The sequence below is a fragment of the Sceloporus undulatus genome, chromosome 1 (genome assembly GCF_019175285.1).
Source record: "Sceloporus undulatus isolate JIND9_A2432 ecotype Alabama chromosome 1, SceUnd_v1.1, whole genome shotgun sequence".
In the NCBI taxonomy this organism is placed as follows: Eukaryota; Metazoa; Chordata; class Lepidosauria; order Squamata; family Phrynosomatidae; genus Sceloporus; species Sceloporus undulatus.
Window position 1 is genome coordinate 214,516,284 of NC_056522.1, and position 20,035 is coordinate 214,536,318.

Here is a 20,035-nt window from a genome sequence, read left to right on the forward strand (position 1 = left end):
ATAAATAAAGGTTAATAATAATAATAATAATAATAATAATAATAATAATAATAATAATAATAATAATAATATAGGGACTCAAGGCACCTATGAGAGGTGATTGGAACAAAGGAAGAACGATAGACCATTAGCTTATAGATATAACTGCAAAGTTGTCCATTTCTCTCAGGGAAAGTTGGGACTTGTAGTCCTTCCACTAGTAAGCAATCTTCCCTTGCCCCCTGAAAGCTGTTTGGTCCACTGCGGCTGGGGAAAGTTTGTTGTTTTATTGCTCTTTCAGTGTTCAAGGCTTGTGAGGGACAATCATCCATCCATTCTCAGAATTCACCGCACTATTATTTGGCTCACAAAACACAAAATAATTGGCTCAGCACACAGTATGTAGCTCCAAAATGTCCCCCCCCCACACACACACACACTCTTCCTGGGGATCTTTCATGTTACACAATTTATAGTGTTATAATTGTACTTTAACTGCCATGGCTGCAACCTGTCAAATTCTGAGCTTTGTAGTTTGGTCAGAGGCACCAGAAAAGCTCTTTGGCTGATAATACCAGATGCCTTTCCCTAAAATGAAATTCCCAGGATTTCATAGAATGTACCCCGGTAGTTAAAGTGGCGTCATAGTGCTATAGTTGTATAATGTGAAAGGACCTCTAGTGTTTTTGAAGGATCAGACAAGAATCCTATACAATAAAGGTAAAGGAAAACATTTGGCCCTGAAGGCTATATATTAGTACTGCATACTCATGTGTCAGATGGTGGCTGCTTCTAAAATGTCTTCATGCTCATGTTTCCATGAAGAAATCTGTTCTACCTTCTTGTCCACATTCTCCCATGCAACAGTGCCCGCTCACCAAATTCAGTATGTGTGTGCTGCCTCTTTAAGGGAAGAAGCATAGAGCAGTGGTTATATTTTTAATATGGGAAAGCTCTGTGACTCATGAAAGTGATCTCTTGTATCCCTCTCACTTTGGAAGCTCTGGGAAAGTTAGCTACACTTTAATCATATCAAAATCAATGTGACTCTAACCAGCAATCATGTGCTTAGCATTGTGATCATAAGGAACACATGGATCCTGAACACTCTAACCTTAGTTTATATAGAAGACTGTCTTATTACTATTGGAGTGGAACAGGGTTGCTCCATCTTTAATATTTGTACATTTGCACATGGGCTCCATAATATTCGCACATACTTTCAATGATCCAGGCAGGGACGTAGCCAGGATTTTGGGAAAGGGGGGAGGGGGGTCCAGACTTCTCTATGTGATAATCTTCATTGTCTGGGACTCAATGCACCTTATAAAAGATAAAACAGTACAGCTGAAAATTTTACATCATACAAAAGCTGAAAATGCAATTAAACTATAAAATTAAAAGCTGTTAAAAAGCAAACCATGAAAAAGAAGAACAAATAAGCAACATCACATGAATAGCCTTTACACCTGAGCAATTATTCCCATTTCATTTATATAAGTAAACCAATCCCTGTCTGTCCATGAGCAGGGTTCTGCTCATGCCAATAGTTTCTGGAATAGAGCGTGAATTTTAAAAAAATAATTAAAAGGGTGTATTTTCTGGATGGTGATAAAAAATTGTAGTATTAATATAGTTCTATATTGGTTTTTCTTTCATGAGGCTCAATGAGCAGTTCCAGCTCAAGTTACAAAAGCAAGTAAAATTAACTGAGGTTTTAAGGAGTTAACAATAACCCACAACATCAGATAGCAATTATACATCTCCTTTCCCTCGGGATATATTTCTTGAACTGAATTGTACAGGGAACATGTCTTAAACCATTTCTTTATGACTGATGTTTCTCTCCCCCCCCCCCAATATATATATATAGTGGAGGTTTATGAGAGAACATTTTCACATCATTATCTCAGAAAGTTTATTTTGGTGATGGTTTAGAAATATATACTTGTTCCTTTCTCTCTCTTTTTAATACAGGCAAACTTTTTGGGTTCAGGATCCCTGGGCTACATCTTTTACCATACAGAAAGCAGTCCTTGCCACAGGAAGACCCTGATGCGGTAATTGTTGATTCATCAAAACGCACGGAAGACTCCATGGCTATGAAGCACTTTAAGTCTCCCATGAAGGAAAGTTGTAGCCCTTCTGAAGCGGATGACACCAAGGCACTGATCCAGCCAAGCACATGTTCACCTCCAGTGAATATATCAGGACCCCTTGACCATTCATCACCCAAGCGGCAATGGGACCGGCTTTATCCGGATATGCTGCACTCAAGCACAGCCTTGACCCACACTCCATCAAGAGAAAGCCTCTGCAGTATCCGGAGAGCATCTTCAGTTCACAACATCGAAGGATTTACCACCCACCCCAACAATGTGTTTCGAGGTCGGCACGCTAGCGAAGGTACAGCTGGCAGCAGGGTGGAATGGGACTTAGGGCCCATAAATTATAACAAGCTACTCAATGGAAGGCTGCAGATAAAGGTTTTACATGGCTGCTCACTCGGCCAATAGAACACTGAAATATTGGATTTTAGATCTTTGGCTAGTTTGAGCTATAACCTTTCCTAATATGGGGTTGCATTTACTATGCTGTAGAAACAGCATAATAATACCATCAAAAGAAACACTAGGAAGTCATCTTTCACAGCATGGTATATTTCCAGCAGTTCCATCAAGGTTGGGTGAATATTTAAGTCATAACATTAGTGTGGCAGAGAGCCATGAGTTGGGATTCAGAAACACCTCCAGATGTTCCTGGATTTCAGCACTGAGTATTCTCAACCATTGTCTATGCAGGCTTACAGCTGATGGAACCTGCAATGCAACAATATGATTCCCATCCCATTCTAGCAGTCAGAAGGGATCAGAGTGGTCCACCATGATATATGACTAAGAAGAATATTACATGACAATACCAGTAGAGCTTGAGCTAGTATGGGTGGATGGACAGGAAGGCTACAGGAATCTTCTCTTTTCTCTTGTCTCTATATATATTGTGCACTGCCATGAGAACTTTGGTAAGCAGGCAGTTGAAAAGTGCAGCAAGTAAATAAATAATTAGAAGCAAAGCTGGATCTTTCAGTAACTGACTGCTCCTTAACAAGACAAAACATTATGACACAGGCTGGGATCAGAAATTGCTATAGACACCTGCATGCTTGGGATTTTTTCCCCTTTCACTCTTGCAAGAAGCCTATTCAAAAGCTGCCTTCAGGCAGCCCATCCACCCTTGAATAAGGGCTTTAAAGTTTTCTTTTTAAATAACTGGGAGAGAAGCTGGCAGGGAAAGAGATTGGCAGAGGATGCATTTCAAGCAACACTTCAGTGTTTCATTGATTTCAGCTTGCTATCATATGTACCCTCACTAGTACATATTGTACATATGAGGGCTTTCTTCTGTGCACCATTGTACATATAAGGACTTACTTCTCAGTACATAGGCATCAGGTTGCACTACACATCTGTTATGTTAACAGTGCAATCTTACCCATCTTTCTGCAGAAATAAGCCCAGTGGATGTAATACAAGCTGATTCTGCAGTCACTATGCATGGGACTGTGTGTCTTATATGGAAAACATATTTACTTGGAAATAAGCTTCACTGAACTGACTGAGATTTACATCTGAGTAGACTTTCCTAGGATGATTAAGGTCTGAGCAGACAGGTTAGGATACTGGCTCAGGTGCTAACCCAGGTTGGTCCCTGGGCCAGTGCAGGGACAGGTGGGTGTTTACATGCTCATGTCTGCACTGGCCTGGGGATCTGCTGCTGGCGCACACTCCTTACCTTCCCCCTGCACTAGTAAGAAAACCCCTGTCACCACGCCTGGCCATATGGGTGCAGTGAGGGACCTCATTTATGTGTCAGACATGGCAATGGAGGTCTGTTCACCAGCAGAGATGCAGTGGGGAGATAAGGAGCATGCACGGCATCTAAACAGCTGAGGTTTACCACAGGGTTTCTAGTTTTAAACAAAGCTGCTAAATGAGCCTAGGAAATTAGAATCCATCTTGCTTGTGTTTTCCACAAAACAACATTGGCTGTATGGCAAACCATAGCTCAAACTGACCCTCATTAAGGGCTGTTTACCCCAGGATCGGGCTGGATCCACCACATCTGGTCTGCCAGGCTCCAGGCCGATCCTGGCTCAGAGTTCTGGTCTGCATTGTACAAACAGGATGACTGGGGGGGACATGGGCCTTTTGGCCTGTGCAGATAGCCCCTAAATCAATGAAACACTGTAGCTCTATTTTACAGTGTTATTCTGTCAGCCACCATCTAACCCCTCCTACACTAATTGGACTGCAGCTTATTTTAAATACATGTTTGTCTTTAATTCAAGTTCTTAAGGAATGGTAAAGGATATCCTCCAACTGTTGTGGGAGACACAGTCCCAATTATTCCTCTTGTCATCCCACTTTTTCATCTGCTTCTAAAACATCTAGTTTCACTCTCCCTTTTACCACTTTACTCCTTTGTCCTCCACTTACTTCTGTTGCTGCAAACTGAGTTCAGGGTGCAAAAGTAATTTGTACTCAGTTAACTCAGCAGGGAGGAGGATAGGTCCAGGCACAAATAAATGGCTGCAGCCTCTCCAAGCTGGCATGTTCTTCCCCATCTGCCATTTTGACCACACTCTGCTGCTGCTTGGCAACATCTGTCCTGGTTTTCATCTTTGAAATGTTGAAGGAAATGCAAGTGCCATGCTTCTTCTTAAAAGAGGCACTTTCCTCTACTTCCAACAAGAGACATCCCTCTCTTGAGCTGATGCACACACTAGTATAACAATCTGAAACCCGTATGCTCCTTGCTTCAGAAATACAATATATATTTTGATTTATCTAATTCATTGATTCATCCACTAAAATGCAAATGATTAATGAATGAAAGGTTTAAGTCCCGACCAATCAATGAACCAATCAATCAAAATAAATATTTCAAAACTAGCCTTAATCCTTACAAGATACCAGGATAGTATACAAGTAAAAGAATATAGAACACATTGGCCCACATCCAAATGTAGTTGTTCAGCTGATGGAACTACTTCTGTTATCATAACAATTCTGCCTGGTGGTGTCATTAAGGATAATACATTAAGTATCAACTGCTGTTGGACAGAGTATACCATTAAAATAAAATAAAAAAAAAACCACAAAGCCTAACAAATGTGGAAAATATATACCCACATATTTCTTAAGGTAGCAATTCCTTCCCTTCATCCTGAGGTGACCATAAAAGAAGGCTCCGACCCTGGAACTCAGGACCAGACCCTGACAACTAGGAATCCTGCTGATGACATCAGTCATTTCTCCATAAGGATCCAGTTCCTCCATAGCTGGGACATCACAACCCAGCTATAAATATCATTGATCATGGCTGTGTTAGTTTGGAATATAGGCCTGGTACAGACCGCCCCAAAGAGGTGGCCTGCACCCGCCCCTTTTCACGGTGCCACTTCTCTTTGGCCTGGAAAAGGGATGCCCTTGTGCCTTAGGTGCCTTAGGTGCCAAGGGCACCCTGGAGCTAAAGAGGAGGCCCCTTTCTCCTCTGCATCGTTGGTGCAGCTGTTTGGTTGCCACACCAACAATGTGGGGCCCCAAAGGCGCTCCATTTTGGGAGCTCCTTTCTACGCCTCCATCAGGCCGCCGTAAGCAGCCTGGGGTGGCACAGACACATTACACGTGCGCCACGTCATTTGGAAGTGGTGTGTGTATGATGTCATCGTTAAACGCTCCGTGTGGACAACGGCGCATAACGATGGCGCCCCTCACATGTACTAGGGTTAGGAAGTGTGCGGTTGGTGTGTATCGCCGGGAACACACCACTTTATAGGTATGCAAAAGGATCTTGCTTCACATTTAAAAATAACTTTTTAGCCACCTTGGGCCTCTTCTGGGAGAAAGGAGACATACAATGAAATAAATAAATAATTGAAATGAAATAGAAGAATTGTTGCATAAGCTCTCATAGACTTGGTTGCTTCTGAGGAAGCAGATTTTACAAGGGCCATGATAGGGCTGTTCAATGAATCATACACATAGTGGGTGCCACAAAAACAGTGTGAGAACCAGGCAGGCAGTTTTTAAGCTTTCTGTTTCACACAGTGCTCTTGTAATCCCTTGAAAAGCCTCCTCTCAAAATTGGGGGCTGTCCAAGACAGCACCCAGTAAAACAGAGGTATACAAGGGTTTCAACTCATGTAATTCTTGGCTGTTGGCTATGTTGGCTGAGGGTTGTGGAAGGTGCAGTATAAGACATCACGTGATCATCAGACATTCTGCACCTATTCTAATGTAACTATGGGGAGATCCCTTATAAAAGAAATGTTTGCCTCTGTCTCCTATACACAAGCAAAAGTGCTTTCCAGTCACATGTTAGGATGCTTGCTTGACTCTTGCTTATTGTTGATTGAACAGATTTAAAAACAGGGTCCTCCAAAGTTTGTTTGGGTAGTAATGTTATTTAAATATCTAGTTTGTTTTTTGAAAAATAGTAAGCTAATTTGAAATTTTGGATACAGATTTATTTTCCCCCTCTGCTTTTCTTTATTCTGCTGAAATATCAGACAATGGTCGCAATGTCAAAGGTAATGTAAACACGTAAGGTTTATTGTCCAGTACTTTGAGAGCCACATTCTTTGACATGTTAATTTGCCTGCTGTATGAAATGTACAAATGCAACATTTTCATGCTCATCTCTATTGGGCTGGGCATGTTACAAAGATTATTGTTATCTCACTTGCTCGATACGTCACAGTTCCCATTGCTCTTGCCACAAAGCCTTTATAAACTTTCAGTCAGAGGAAGTGGTGAAGGAATGGATCTACCATGAATATGCTCTTTTAAAGGCTATTGTCCTAATTCTGTTAATCACTTTTTACATCCTTTTTGTCCCATTGAGAATAGTAAGCACATGCTTAATTCTCGCCTGCTGAAATCAGTGCAGTTTGAGAGAGCTTACCCTCTGGTGAATGGTGAGATGTATATGTCTAATGATGTAGATGGTGGGTGCTGCTATGCATTGTTGGCAAAATAGCCACCAAAGCATCCAAGATATTTGTAAATAACAAACAAAAACAAAAACCAAAAAAACCCTTGTAGATCTAGATTTAAAAATCCAGTTCAATTTTACCTTTCACACACCACAAAATTTCACTAATACCTTGCACCCTTGTGGCATTCTTCACTTATACTTCTTTTGTCTCCTTAAAATTAGTTTCACGCTCCTGGATGGCAGGGGGTATGGTTTAAGCTTACTGAAGTCTTCAAATGTGCATGCATGAATTTCATTTGCTGTTTCATGCAGAGAGAATTCTTAAATCACATGTGTCACATTCTGAATTTGGTCTTCTTTGCTGAGGCAGATACTCATCAAAGGCAGACTATTCAGATGACACTCCCCCCTCTCTCTCCAATCTGGATCCAATTTATCATGCTTCTTTTCCACAGCTAGCAAAATCCTCACAGGACAGAAGTGTCACTAAACTGAATCCAATAATCAATATATATAGGCAAAATCTGGGAACATGGTGGGGCTGTGTGAAATAAGGGTCTACTCATTTTGATCCTCTTCAAGATTTCATGCATGTTGCAGAAATATGTATAGATGGTAAAATGTCTCCTAGTGAAATTGCATGGTGAGCATGAGGTCTATAAGCAATCCATCACTGTTGACTTAGAAAGTCCATCCATTGGCTTCTTGTGTCCATCAGCAGTGGTTTAAATGTAGTAAATGTGCCTTTCTGTAAGTGAATTCATATATGTAAGTGAATGTGGAAATGTTTGAAGTGCTTGAGACTGTACAGATTTATTTATAATTTATTCAAGAGAATTTTATGTCTCTCACCATAGCAAAGCTTTCTTTGAAGGCAATTAGCAAAGCAAAAAGCATAAAACAAAAATATAATTGCTGCTAATGTATAGCAGCAAAACATTTTTTAAAAAAAGAGAGACTGTAATTAAAACAGTAGCTTTATGAAATGTAGAGTACCATTAGGATTCAGTTAAAAGATGTCTGAAGCATCCAGGTATGTAAAACCCATTTAAAAATAGTCAGAATACCAACTATATCAGGTAATTCCATAAGAGTGGGGCTGCAACTGAAAAGGCCCTGCGTCTGGTGCCTCTTGACTTGAGATGAATTTTATTAATAGCTCTTTGAATAGGGCTCCTGCCTGGGCAGATTCATACATTGGACACATTTTCTATCACAATAACAGGGAACTACTGCCTGTTTATTTATGGCAGAATATTTTTTCTTGTCTCTGTTAAGAAAGGGTACCTTGACACATTGAGATAACATATCACTGTAAGATTTTTCACATTTCAGGACCTGGGTATATTTTTTTTAATGTGCAAATAAATGTATCCTCATGGCTTCTGAGAGGGTAGCTATTTTTTCATTTTTACTGTGAAGATTTTTTTTCAACTTGACCTGCTTGGAACAGGTCAGAGAAGTGAGACAGCTAACTTGAAGTCTGTGGGAGGGCCCACAGAGATGGTGATACATCTCGGATCCTGAGTTTAAATGTCTGCTGGTGCCAAACTAATCTGGCATATTTAATCTACTTCAAAATACAATTAAATCCAGAGTTGTCAATCCATCAGTAGAAAGGACATTGTGGGCAGGATGGATTCTCCTTTCTTCTGCAGCCTCCAGCTGTACACTCCCAAAATCTGCTTCTAGGCTTGAGTGACCTCTGGGACAGATTTGGGAGGTTCAGGAATTGGAACAAGCAAACGAAGGAGGAAATCCTGTTGCATCCACAACATGGGATTCTTTGTTAATTACTGTCTTTATTAGAGTGCATACATCCTTCCGTTCTTCCACAGTAATTCACATATTCCTCCCCCAACTGCATCAGAAATTCAAAACAACCTGCTTACTTGAAATGAACAAGGTGTGTAAATTTTTGGAGATTCCAGGTTGGACAGGTTAGTAACTATGCCCAGTCAGTTGTTGTTAACTGCTGTCAAGTCAGCTTCAACTTATGGTGACTGTATGAATGAGGACCTCCTAGAGATCTTGTTATTCACAGCCCTATTAAGACCCTGCACACTGAAAGCCATGGTTTCCTAGGATGAATCTGCACTGCAGAAATAATGCAGTTTAACATCACTATCTCTGCCATAGCTCCATGTGATAGAATTCTAGGATTTGTGGTTTTGTGAGATATCTAGTATGCCCTATCAGAGAGCTCTTGTGCCACAACAAACTACAAATCCAAGAATCTATAGTATTTAGCCATGGCAAAGCAGTGTCAAAGTGCATTATTTCTGCAGTGCAGATGCAGCCCATGTTCCGAAAGAGAGCCCATTATTGATCCCAGACTTCTACTTCATGGAGTTTTATTATATTTTTTAATGAATCATGTTACCTGAGGATATCCCAAAGTACGGTAGTCTCAGTTTAATCATTCAGGCAACTAGGAAGCGTTTAGGCTTAATTTGCTCTGTCAGTTTTATTTTCTCCTGCACTCAGATTCTTTAAAGCACAAAGTCTTTCTGTCCCATATATGAAGAACTTTGCAAATGCTGGTAAATTCTTCAGGAACTAACCTAATGAAATTCTGCCCATCTGCATTGCTCAGATTTAGTAGTTACAGTTATTCCCAGAATGATGTGGACCAGATTGCATCTTCCTGCTATAAAAGATTGTTTCAGGAAAAAGAGATGGCAACCCTAATTCTGAGCCACAAACATGGCTGGATATATAGGAAGTTAAACCAAAATTTTAAACATTTATCACCCAAAGCCCAGGGTCAGGATGGTTGATGCTATCCATTTTGGCTTCTCCCAGATTTCAATTATATGTATCTCAAATTATTTCTAACCCAAATACTATAAGACATTGTGAAGGCTTGTCAAAAAAAAGGGGGGGGGGTGGGATGAGATTCTCATCTACCCCAATTAAGTGGTGTGTTTTACCACCAAGATATTGAAATACCTGGCTGAGATAGTGACACCTCTTCATGGAGTTACACAAAATCTGATCTTTTCATCTCTATCCCCATTTTTGCAGGTCCTTTTAACCATATCAAGTCAAGTCTGTTAGGATCGACATCAGATTCAAACCTCAACAAATATAGCACCATCAACAAGATTCCTCAACTCACACTGAACTTTTCTGATATCAAAACTGAAAAAAAAAGTTCGTCCCCTCCATCGTCAGAGAAAACAATTATTGCACCCAAAGTAAAAGACAGAACACACAATGTGACCGAAAAGGTGACACAGGTAGGAGCTTTTTGATTCTATGTAATGTTTATTATTGTACACTTTTGAAGTATAACACTGAGTGTTACTTTTCTGAATGATTCTGCATTTACTTTCACACAAAAAAGTTACTAACAATATGCCCCAGAGGTTTTCTTCCACACAGATGGACATCTATACATCTGATTGTATAAATACATCCATCTTTCTAAGTGAATTTTAGATTTCTCCCACCAATCCTAGGCCCGGAACAGACAAGCCAAATGCTCCATGCTGGTGCCGATTTTAGGGTTAGGAACCGCACACCAACCGCACGGTCCCTAACCCTAGCATGGACTGACGGCGTAGTAATGGCAGCATCCCATATACACAGGTGCCACCATTGTGACATAAGCACCACACAGCATCCACATGGCGCCACACATCACTTACAAAGCAAGTGTGCCAGTGGCGCACTCGCAATGTTACTCCGATGCCGTAAAAAGAACCCAGAAATACCAAGTTCTTTTTACTCCAGAAGGAAGCCACATGGTTTGGCGGGTGCGGCTTCCCTTTGGAGGGAAATAGGCTGCCGGCAGGCCTCCCCTTTGGGGTGGTCTGTACCGTGCCCCAGATTTCATTCAGATAAAATAAAGCAGTAGAAGTCAGTCAATTTATACCCAGTTATGAATGTTAAAATCTCAGTGTTAAAACCTCAGTTGCTTTTGATATTAACTGTATATCTCAGCAATGTATGCAATTGACAAATGACCTTCGTTTTAGTTTGGTATGCTTGAACTATACATGGCTGAATTAGAACATGCAGAAAACCCTGTGTGTGTGTCTACCATTAGCGACTCCTTGTAAACAGAGGTCCTCAACTGTAACATAATGAGGTTATTCTTAACCCCATTACACTAGCAGTAGCCAACTTTTTCAGTATACAGACTCCTCCTTTCCTCAGTTAAACTTCTCTATGAAGATATTTCCTAATCAAAGTCAATGATGCAAGTTGGTTCTGCTTCTGACCCAATAGACACCATTTCTGGGATGAAATAATATGTTTCCCCTTGGAGACTTCTCCCATGATGCAGAGGTCATGTGATCCATCTTCTCATATTGCATTAGGGTGAGAAAGCCTCATAGATAAATCATCCTTGCCTTACCTGAAGCAAGGTATGGGCTTCACTTTTTCCTTCCCCATTCTATCTGAAAGTCTGTTCAGTCTAAATCTGTTTTGAAGGTAAGAACTGTGTGGAGGAGGAACAGGCCTTGAACTTGCCAATCAGCAGTTAGCACTTGGCTAGTAGACAGGTCACCTGGTCACGAGGTATGGCAAGATGTACTATATTTCTGTGTAAATTATAACATACAGCTGTCCATTGCATATGAAAATCTGTGCCCTAGGTACAATCTGTCCATGGGCAACCTAGTGGAACATTTTGCTTTCCGTGGTGGTTAGCTAAATCTGATTCTCTCCCTACAAAGAGGCTAAGTAAGCCTAACAGGCTTAAGGCACGTGCAGGCCACTGGGCCATTGACAGGTGGCTAAAGATGAGAAGAGCTGCTTGCAAATTTGCACAGATATACTGAAGGAATCAGATTGATCTCATATAAGCCTTTTGTTTTCACTGATACTGTGTCTGAAGAAACTGAACAAAGGGGACAAACTGGCAGCCATTTCTTTTTGACTGGAAATTGGACATCAGTGACTCAAAATTGATTTGGTGGTTGGCTTCTTTTCAACAAGACTCCAAACATTACACTTTGTGTAAGAGCTGTAGAATATTTAGTCTCTTCTAGATTCACAAACTATGGGGCGAAACAGGCAGGTAGAAAAAAGTGGCTTGAAGCTGCCTTTTCTGAAGCCATATTGAAACCCCACCAACCACACCACCTGCTCCCAAGACAGCTGGAGTGCACATGTGCAGCTTCAAGCCATGCTGCTGGCTACTTATTTTTTATCGTTCTTCCAGGGACGTAGCCAAGGGGGGGGGGGGGTTCTGAGGAGTCTGGACCCCCCTTCCGTTAGATACAATGAATGGTGTGTGCTGCTGTGCCATCCTTACGCACCTTCACAGGAGCAAATTGCTGGTGACTGCCATCCCATTGAATGACCATCCCTGTGAACCTGCACACATTCGCATGTGCAGCACTTCACTAGGACAGGGGATCGGAGCAAAGATGTGCCCATGCAGATGCCAGCAAGGTACAATCATGCCCCCTTCAACCCCCCCTTCCCCTTCACCTCATGCCTCCTCTTTGACTGTTTTGTGTATGATTGACTCATCTCCATGAGAAGTGTCATTGTTTCTCTTTTGGACATTGCCACCCCGACTGTTTGGGTATGCAAGCTCTGTCCCTTCTAAATGCACTATTTCAATGGGGTGTTTCTATTTAGGGTTAGAGTTTGGAAATAGCACCCCTTTAGAGCCGCCCTGGCCTTAGTGCATTTATACATACATGTGAAGGTGCACACTTTCCAGGATGAAGCAGAAAAATCCAGTTCCTTTTTAGTCCATCTTTTCTCCCCTTAGCGTGGCTTGGGTAAGTTTTCAAGCCAGATTCAAGGCATGCATAATCTAAATAGCCCACCTCAAAGTTGACTGGAAACCTGTTTATACCATCTGTTTCATCCCTGTATCTCTGGGTTATTTACAAGCTTATTGAACATGGAAAATATATTACTGTTTACAAAATATGTTTATATAAGTCATGGTTTTATAAATCCAGCCTTCCCCAGTCCAGGGCTGGTTGAACAATTTAATGCCAAAATATATTGCTCAGATTTACAACTTATTCCGTATCAGAGAAACTATTTAAAAGGAAGAAAAATTACTTTTAAATTAATAGCCAAATCATTTATACATTTATACAAGCCCTAGCAGAATCAATTTAGGTTGGTATGACCTGCCAGGAACTCTACAACTCTTTAAATGCAAAATTAAATTTAAAATGGGATGTAAGATGCCAAGAATTCTTTACAAAACCATCCAAGGAAATTTACATGAACTTGTTTTTATGATGTCTTTATAGTTTTATAAAATCCTGTTCCCAACAAAATAGGCAGAGCTTTCTTTACAAGTATAGCATTCCTTATGAGAAAGTGAACAAAATTAATATAACATCAATATATGGAAAAGAGATTTTGAGAAAACCTCTTTTTTGCAAAAGAAAGGAAAATAAAGAATGGGTTATAAATAACACTTTATTTGTAACTACCATATACACTCATGTATATAAGTCGACCTCACGTATAAGTTGAGGGCAATTTTTGGAGCCAAAATCATGGATTTTGATATGAATCATAGAATCGTAGAGTTGGAAGAGACCACAAGGGCCATCCAGTCCAACCCCCTGCCATGCAGGAAATCACAATCAAAGCATCCCCAACAGATGGCCATCCAGTCTCTGTTTAAAGACCTCCAAGGAAGGAGACTCCACTACACTCCAAGGGAGTTTGTTCCACTGTCGAACAGCCCTTACTGCCAGGAAGTTCCTCCTAATGAAGTGGAATCTCTTTTCCTGGAGCTTGCATCCATTGCTCCGGGTCCTAGTCTCTGGAGCAGCAGAAAATAAGCTTGCTCCCTCCTCAATTTGTCATCTCTTCAAATATTTAAACAGGCCTATCATATCACCTCTTAACCTTCTCTTCTCCAGGCTAAACATCCCCAGCTCCCTAAGTCCTTCCTCATAGGACATGGTTTCCAGACCCTTCACAATTTTAGTCGCCCTCCTTTGGACATGCTCCAGAACTGGACACAATATTCCAGGTGGGGCCTGTCCAAAGCAGAAAAGAGTGGCACTATTACTTCCCTTGCTTTAGACTCTATACTCTCTCTCTCTCTCTCTCTCTCTCTCTCCATCTTGAATTGGTAGGATGATATTTTTAAACAACCAAACATTTGCAGTTTTGTATAGGGAAATGGTTAAATAAAACCTGTGTTTTCCTCTTTGCCACTGCCATTTGTGAAAATGAGTCCCATGGGGAGCGGGGAGATAAATCAAACAAACAAACAAACAAACAAATATGGAGGAGGTGGGCACAGACACTACAGCCCATTCTGATCTATCTTTCTTTCTTTCTTTCTTTCTTTCAAAATGAGACAGGAATCACTTCCTACCTGGACAGACCAAAATTGAACTTTTCCAAGTGCTGTCAGATCATAAGTAGTTATACCTTACTTCTATTAGGTATGTTTATTCAATAGTAAATCCTGGTGTTTTTAAATGCATCAGGAAATTCTTTCTCCAGTATGTTGACCATTGCTGTGAATTAATCCCTTAGCTTCCATACACAAAGTCTGGCATCAGGAGTAGTCTCAGAAAGTACTCTAAATTTCTTGCTGGGTGTCTATTTGTCTGTCTAAGCACTAAATATGCACAATGACGCTCACTGTGGGAGATGGAGGTGAACATTAGCCTCTCAGCTTCCCACTCCTGTTTACAGATTATAAGAGAACAGGCTACTGCCCCAAAGAACTCACAATGTTTTTTTTAATATGCTTAAAAGAGTTCCTGATGGAACTGTGTCCATTCTGAGTAGAGGGTATCGGACTAAAACAGGGCTGGCATGCTTATGTCGGTTACGATAAGTCAACAAAAAGGGAATTTAATTATCACCCAATAAGGAAAGCCCTTTTGATAACATGGCAGAAAGTAAAAGCTATATTCTATTATAAAATACCATTCTGGATTTCAACCCAAGAGGCATTTTTTGATCATGGGAAAAAGGAACAAAAATGGCTAACTTACAAAGACATAATAAAAATAGATAAAGACGGGGAAATCATAATGAAACAGAGAGAAGATCTAGAAAAAGAAAACAAATATTTAAACTGGTTCTCATATATGCAGATCAAAGAAAAATTTAAATAAGATATGAAAAATATAGGGCTAGAAAAATCCACAAATTAACTGGATGAAATATGGTGGAAACCAGATTAAAAAAAATATTTAAAATATATAAAATTCTTATGGATAGAATGATGGAAAAAGAAATTATAAAAGAGAACATGATAAGATGGGCCCAGGATATAAGCCATCCAGTTCTATATGAAGATTGGCAAAAGGCCTGGAAAAGCACAAATCGCTTCACTGCATCACAAAATCTCAACGAAAACTTTAGGAAAATCGCAAATAGGTGATACTTAACACCACAGAAATTTATGTTATCAAATCAGAAATGCTGGAGATGCAGAAAAGAGGTAGGCACCCTTTACCACATATGGTGGTCCTGTAATAAGATAAGAGACTTCTGGGCAAAAATTCATTCACAAATCCAAAAAGTCTTTGATCTACAATATAAAATGACACCTGAACTATATTTACTCAATATAACATCTAATTTAAAGGCAGAAAAAGAAAAAAAATACTGGAGAGTATTACTATATCTGATTACTCTGGCCAGAGTAACAATAGCCAGAAATTGGAAAAAAAGAGGAATCCCCAACTTTAGAAGAATGGATTTTCAAAATACAAGAACTACGAGAAATGGATAGACTAAAGTATCTTATCAACAACAAACCTAAAAACAAATTAGAAAGTGAATGGCTTCCAGTTTTGCAATACTGGGAAGACTTTTGTGGAATTAATAAAGAATTACTAAAATATTAAAGAATTATCTACCTGTAAGTAAGACAATTTATAGGGGAGGAGAATATCATATGGTAGATAAGGCTAGAGAGACCCGTCTAGAGAAAAGAGTATAAATGGGATACAGTAACAAAGATGAAGATACATCATATTATGGAACTAGAACTTGGATAGAATTAATATAGAATTCATGAGAGATGACAATGCTAAACATAGGAGTGCCAAACATGTGTTAAATAAACTGTATAGTATATCTATGAGGATAGCACTTAATTGGTTGTTACAATTGTATCTGGGGTTTTTTGTACATGTATTAAACCTTGTGTACACTGTACCATTTTAAATTCATTAATAAAATAAAAAAATATGCACAGTGATGCTCACTGTGGGTGATGGGCATGAACATTAGCCTCTCAGCTGCCCACTCCTGTTTTCAGATTATAAGAGAACAGGCTACTGCCCCAAAAAACTCACAATGTTTTTTAATATGCTTAAGAGAGTTCCTGAAGTCAATGGAACTGTGACCATTCTGAGTAACTGATGATCCAGATGATTATGTCTTCTCATTCCCTTGAGCCTCTTTTGCCATGATCTTGGGTTTAAAGGCACTCAGGTACTGCCAGATAGGGGAAACCTCTTACCTGAGAAGATTTGGGGTCCCTTCCTGTCAGAACAGACAGCACTAGACCAGATGAACAAACAGCTTGACCTGACATAATAATAATTATAATAATTGTTTTATTTATATACCGCTATTCCAAAGATCATAGCGGTGAACAGCAAGTAAGCTAATTAGCAAGTAAGCTAATTTGCCCCCAACAGTCTGGGTCCTCATTTTAGCGACCTCGGAAGGATGCAAGCCTGAGTCGAGCTTGGGCCCTTTTGCTGGTCTTCAACTCGCAACCATGTGGTTTCGAGTGAATGGCTGCAGTACAGGCATTTAACCACTGCGCCACCAGGGCTCCATAAAGCAGCTTCCTCCTGTGCTTCTATGCACAAAGACCCTCACTCCTCCTCATGTGTACTCTGTGGCCTTGAATATTGTACCTCTTCACTGTGATTATGCCACATTCCTGTTTGTGCCTCCCTTTTCCTTGCTTCTAGAGGTGACCACATAACACCTATTTTAAAATCTCTCCATTGGCTGCCTATTAGTTTCCGGGCACAGTACAAGGTGTTGGTAATGACCTTTAAAGCTCTTCATGGCTTGGGTCCAACCTATTTGTGGGATCGCCTTCTTCCGTATAATCCACCTGTTCGAAGAGATCCGTCATATCACCAGTCTTGACAGCTTTAAAAAGGCTGTCAAGATGGATCTCTTCCGACAGGCCTTCCTTAGACATTGCTTTTTGAACAGAACATTTTGTATCAGAGGCATAAATAACACAGAAAGAATAGGTTCCCACTCCACAAAAAGATGAGCAGTTCAACATATTTCAGCAAACTTTTTATTCAAAATTAAACAATATGAACATGTGAAATGAAGCAACTGAGTCAGGTATAAGTACACAAAAATGCTCTTCTAGGAACCACCTGAAGTTTTCTCCCAAAATATACACAAGGATGAACTTTTCTTTCTCCAGCCTCCACTTTATTTATTATTTCCATTTTGTAGGCCAAATTTTAGATCTTCGTCAAAGGCTTTGTTAACTGTGATATGTCTGTATATAGTTTTAAAGAGGGTAGACATTCATGACCTAAGTCCCATAAGGCAGTATCTCTGTGCAACCTCTGGTTACGACATCCTTCATAGTCAGTATTTCCAATGCCAATGCAGAGAAACAATAACTGCTGTCATAATTTTGCTTGGAATTGGTAGTTAGTGTCAGTTCTGAAGGAAACACAAAACAACACCCCCATCTCTCAAACACACACATACATATATTACAATACCCTCCAAGTCCTAGAGCAGCAGCAAAATGCCACACACTCAAGCCCTGAATCTCTCGGAAAGCTCAGGTGACAAGTGACATGAAAAACCTTGGATTGCTATTGTCCCTCAAAATAGACCAGTTCTGGGTCAGACTTTCAAACAGTAGCCTAGTGGAAGATAGCACCCTCGGTTTCTTGCCAGTCATCCATACTTATCGATAAAGTGAGTCATTGTTGGTAAAACAGGGTTGGATAAGTGCTGTGGTTCTGAGGGCTACTTTTATGCTTCTGGGATACTGCAGGGCCCACGTAGACTGCAAAAAATTCCAAAGACCAAGCAAAAAAACATAACAACCCAGAAATAACTGGGACTCCTCTTCAGGGTTTAATGCAGGGGTATTTTTTGATGTTAAACAAAGCAGGGAAGACATGCCACCCATTCAAAAGGTGACTTGCTGCGCCTGGAGGCTTCCAGAGAGGCAATTCACCCTTTTTGTAACCAGAACATTTGGAGGGGCCTAGGGCCACAAGCATATCCTTAGTGGGCTATACTTTTCTCAACTCTGTGCTAATCAGAGTGATAGTAGGGTATTTCAGGCCCATTCCGCACGGGCCTTTGCGGTGCCTCCATCACGTGCTAGGGGTTGGCCAAGGACCAAGCGTCCATACCAGCCTCACCCCTAGCACGTGACGGGGGCGTAAAAATGGCCGCGGCCTATACACATGGGTGCGGCCATTTTTACGTGGCAGACACTTAGCGTCTGCACATAGCGTCGCGAAAATGACGTGTCAAGTGCGCCATTGGTGCCTCATCGCGTCATTTCCGCGATGCAAGAAGAAGCCCCATTTTAGCGCTTCTTTTTAGCTGTGCCGGGAAGCCTTGAGGTTTGGCCACTGGGGCTTCTCAGCGCAGCTAATGACGGCGCAGGCAGAGCGCCACTTTTCAGCACTCTGTAATGTGCCAAAGTTTTCTAAATAGGGTAAAATGAAGCAAGATAAGGAGCCATGTCTAGGACTTACAGGAGCTGTGCAAACACTAAAAATACTTCAGTCTATCAAGATCACTGCCATACTCTGCTTATACATTACATTAATTACATCAGACCACAATTCCAACATTTTAAGGGTGTTGTTTAGGGAGGGTAGCATTGTTCTTGTTTGCCAACACATTTCCATCTTATGGTGACCTTAGCACAGTGTTTTCTTGGCTGAGAGAGTGTGGGTTTCCATGGTAGAGTGGGGATTTGGACCCTGGTCTCCAGAGTTATTGTCCAACACTCAAATCACTACACCACACTGCGTTACTGATGACTTCTTCTCCCCCATCACAGTATGGCATTCCAGGATTTCATCTGAGTTGAGATTAAAGCTAAGAAAGGTAACTTTTTTGGACTATAACATTCTGCTGGCTCCTGAGGATTCTGGGAACTAGATATCAAAAAAGTAACTTTTGTCAACTCTGAGGTTTATCAGCACTCACCCTCCTCCCAGATATGTGATAAACAGAAATTGGGTACCAGCCAGGCTATTCGTGTGTGTGTGTTTCCCATGGAGAGCAGCATAACATAACAAAATGTACCCGACCTGCAAGTCAGTGTCTATCAAGAGAGACTGTAACTCAGTGGGAAAGTGTAGTCTTTGCACAGTGGAAAAGCACAGAAGGTCGCAGGTTCAACCCCTGACATCTCCACTGAGAAGGATCAGGTAGCAGATGGTACAAAAGGCCTTTCTCTGTTGGAGAGCCAGGAGAACCACCACTAGTCCCAGCAGATAATGCCAGCCTAGCTGGATAAATAGTCTTCTTTGGTATAAGGCAGTTTCTATGTTATGATGAAAACTTACCACCAAGTCCCAACAAAATGAAGCACTTTTCACTTCCTTCATAATAATAGTAAAGGTTGGAGCATTGTTTTGAGTAGCGTAAGATTTGGGGGATATCCATAAAGAAAGGGCCAGACAAAGAAGGTAATATGTTAGCTTCAAAGTTTTACTCTTCCATATTTTTTATTGCTCTCATCATTGCCTACATGGCTAATTCTATTCCTCCTTTGCATTTTTAATTAAAGCCAATTGCTGAATCTTCATAAAATGCACATTCAGTATTTTGATGACTACAGGCAGTTGTGCAGTGCTACGTTTGCTTCTATATTATTAAAAAAATGCTTCAGCAAATACATCACCTGCTGAAGCCTGGTGGAATACTCAGGAACTTTGAAAAACAACCAACCTTTCTTTCCTTCTTTCTTTCTTTCTTTCTTCCTCGAAAACACAGAGGCGAGGGAGGGAAAGAGAGCTACCTATGAAATGTTTACAGGCATATTAGGATAGAAGAAATCAAAATGTGGATATGATAAAACCTTTTCAGGACCAACCCCCAAGTTATAAAATAG

At 40.6% G+C, this 20,035-nt stretch overlaps 1 protein-coding gene across 10 annotated transcripts in view; it reads left to right on the forward strand.

Moving 5' to 3' along the window:
- Positions 1-20,035, forward strand: part of KCNH7 (potassium voltage-gated channel subfamily H member 7) — a 395,432-nt gene that overhangs the window by 266,590 nt on the left and 108,807 nt on the right. For 4 of the 10 annotated variants that reach the window (XM_042444665.1, XM_042444673.1, XM_042444690.1 and 1 more), the window contains 4 exons: positions 1,957-2,385; positions 6,551-6,571; positions 7,201-7,224; positions 10,006-10,220. In XM_042444665.1, the coding sequence (XP_042300599.1) occupies positions 1,957-2,385; positions 6,551-6,571; positions 7,201-7,224; positions 10,006-10,220 (689 nt within the window). The remainder of the gene's footprint in view (positions 1-1,956; positions 2,386-6,550; positions 6,572-7,200; positions 7,225-10,005; positions 10,221-20,035) is intronic. The other 6 variants (XM_042444685.1, XM_042444704.1, XM_042444678.1 and 3 more) reach the window with 3 other exon arrangements.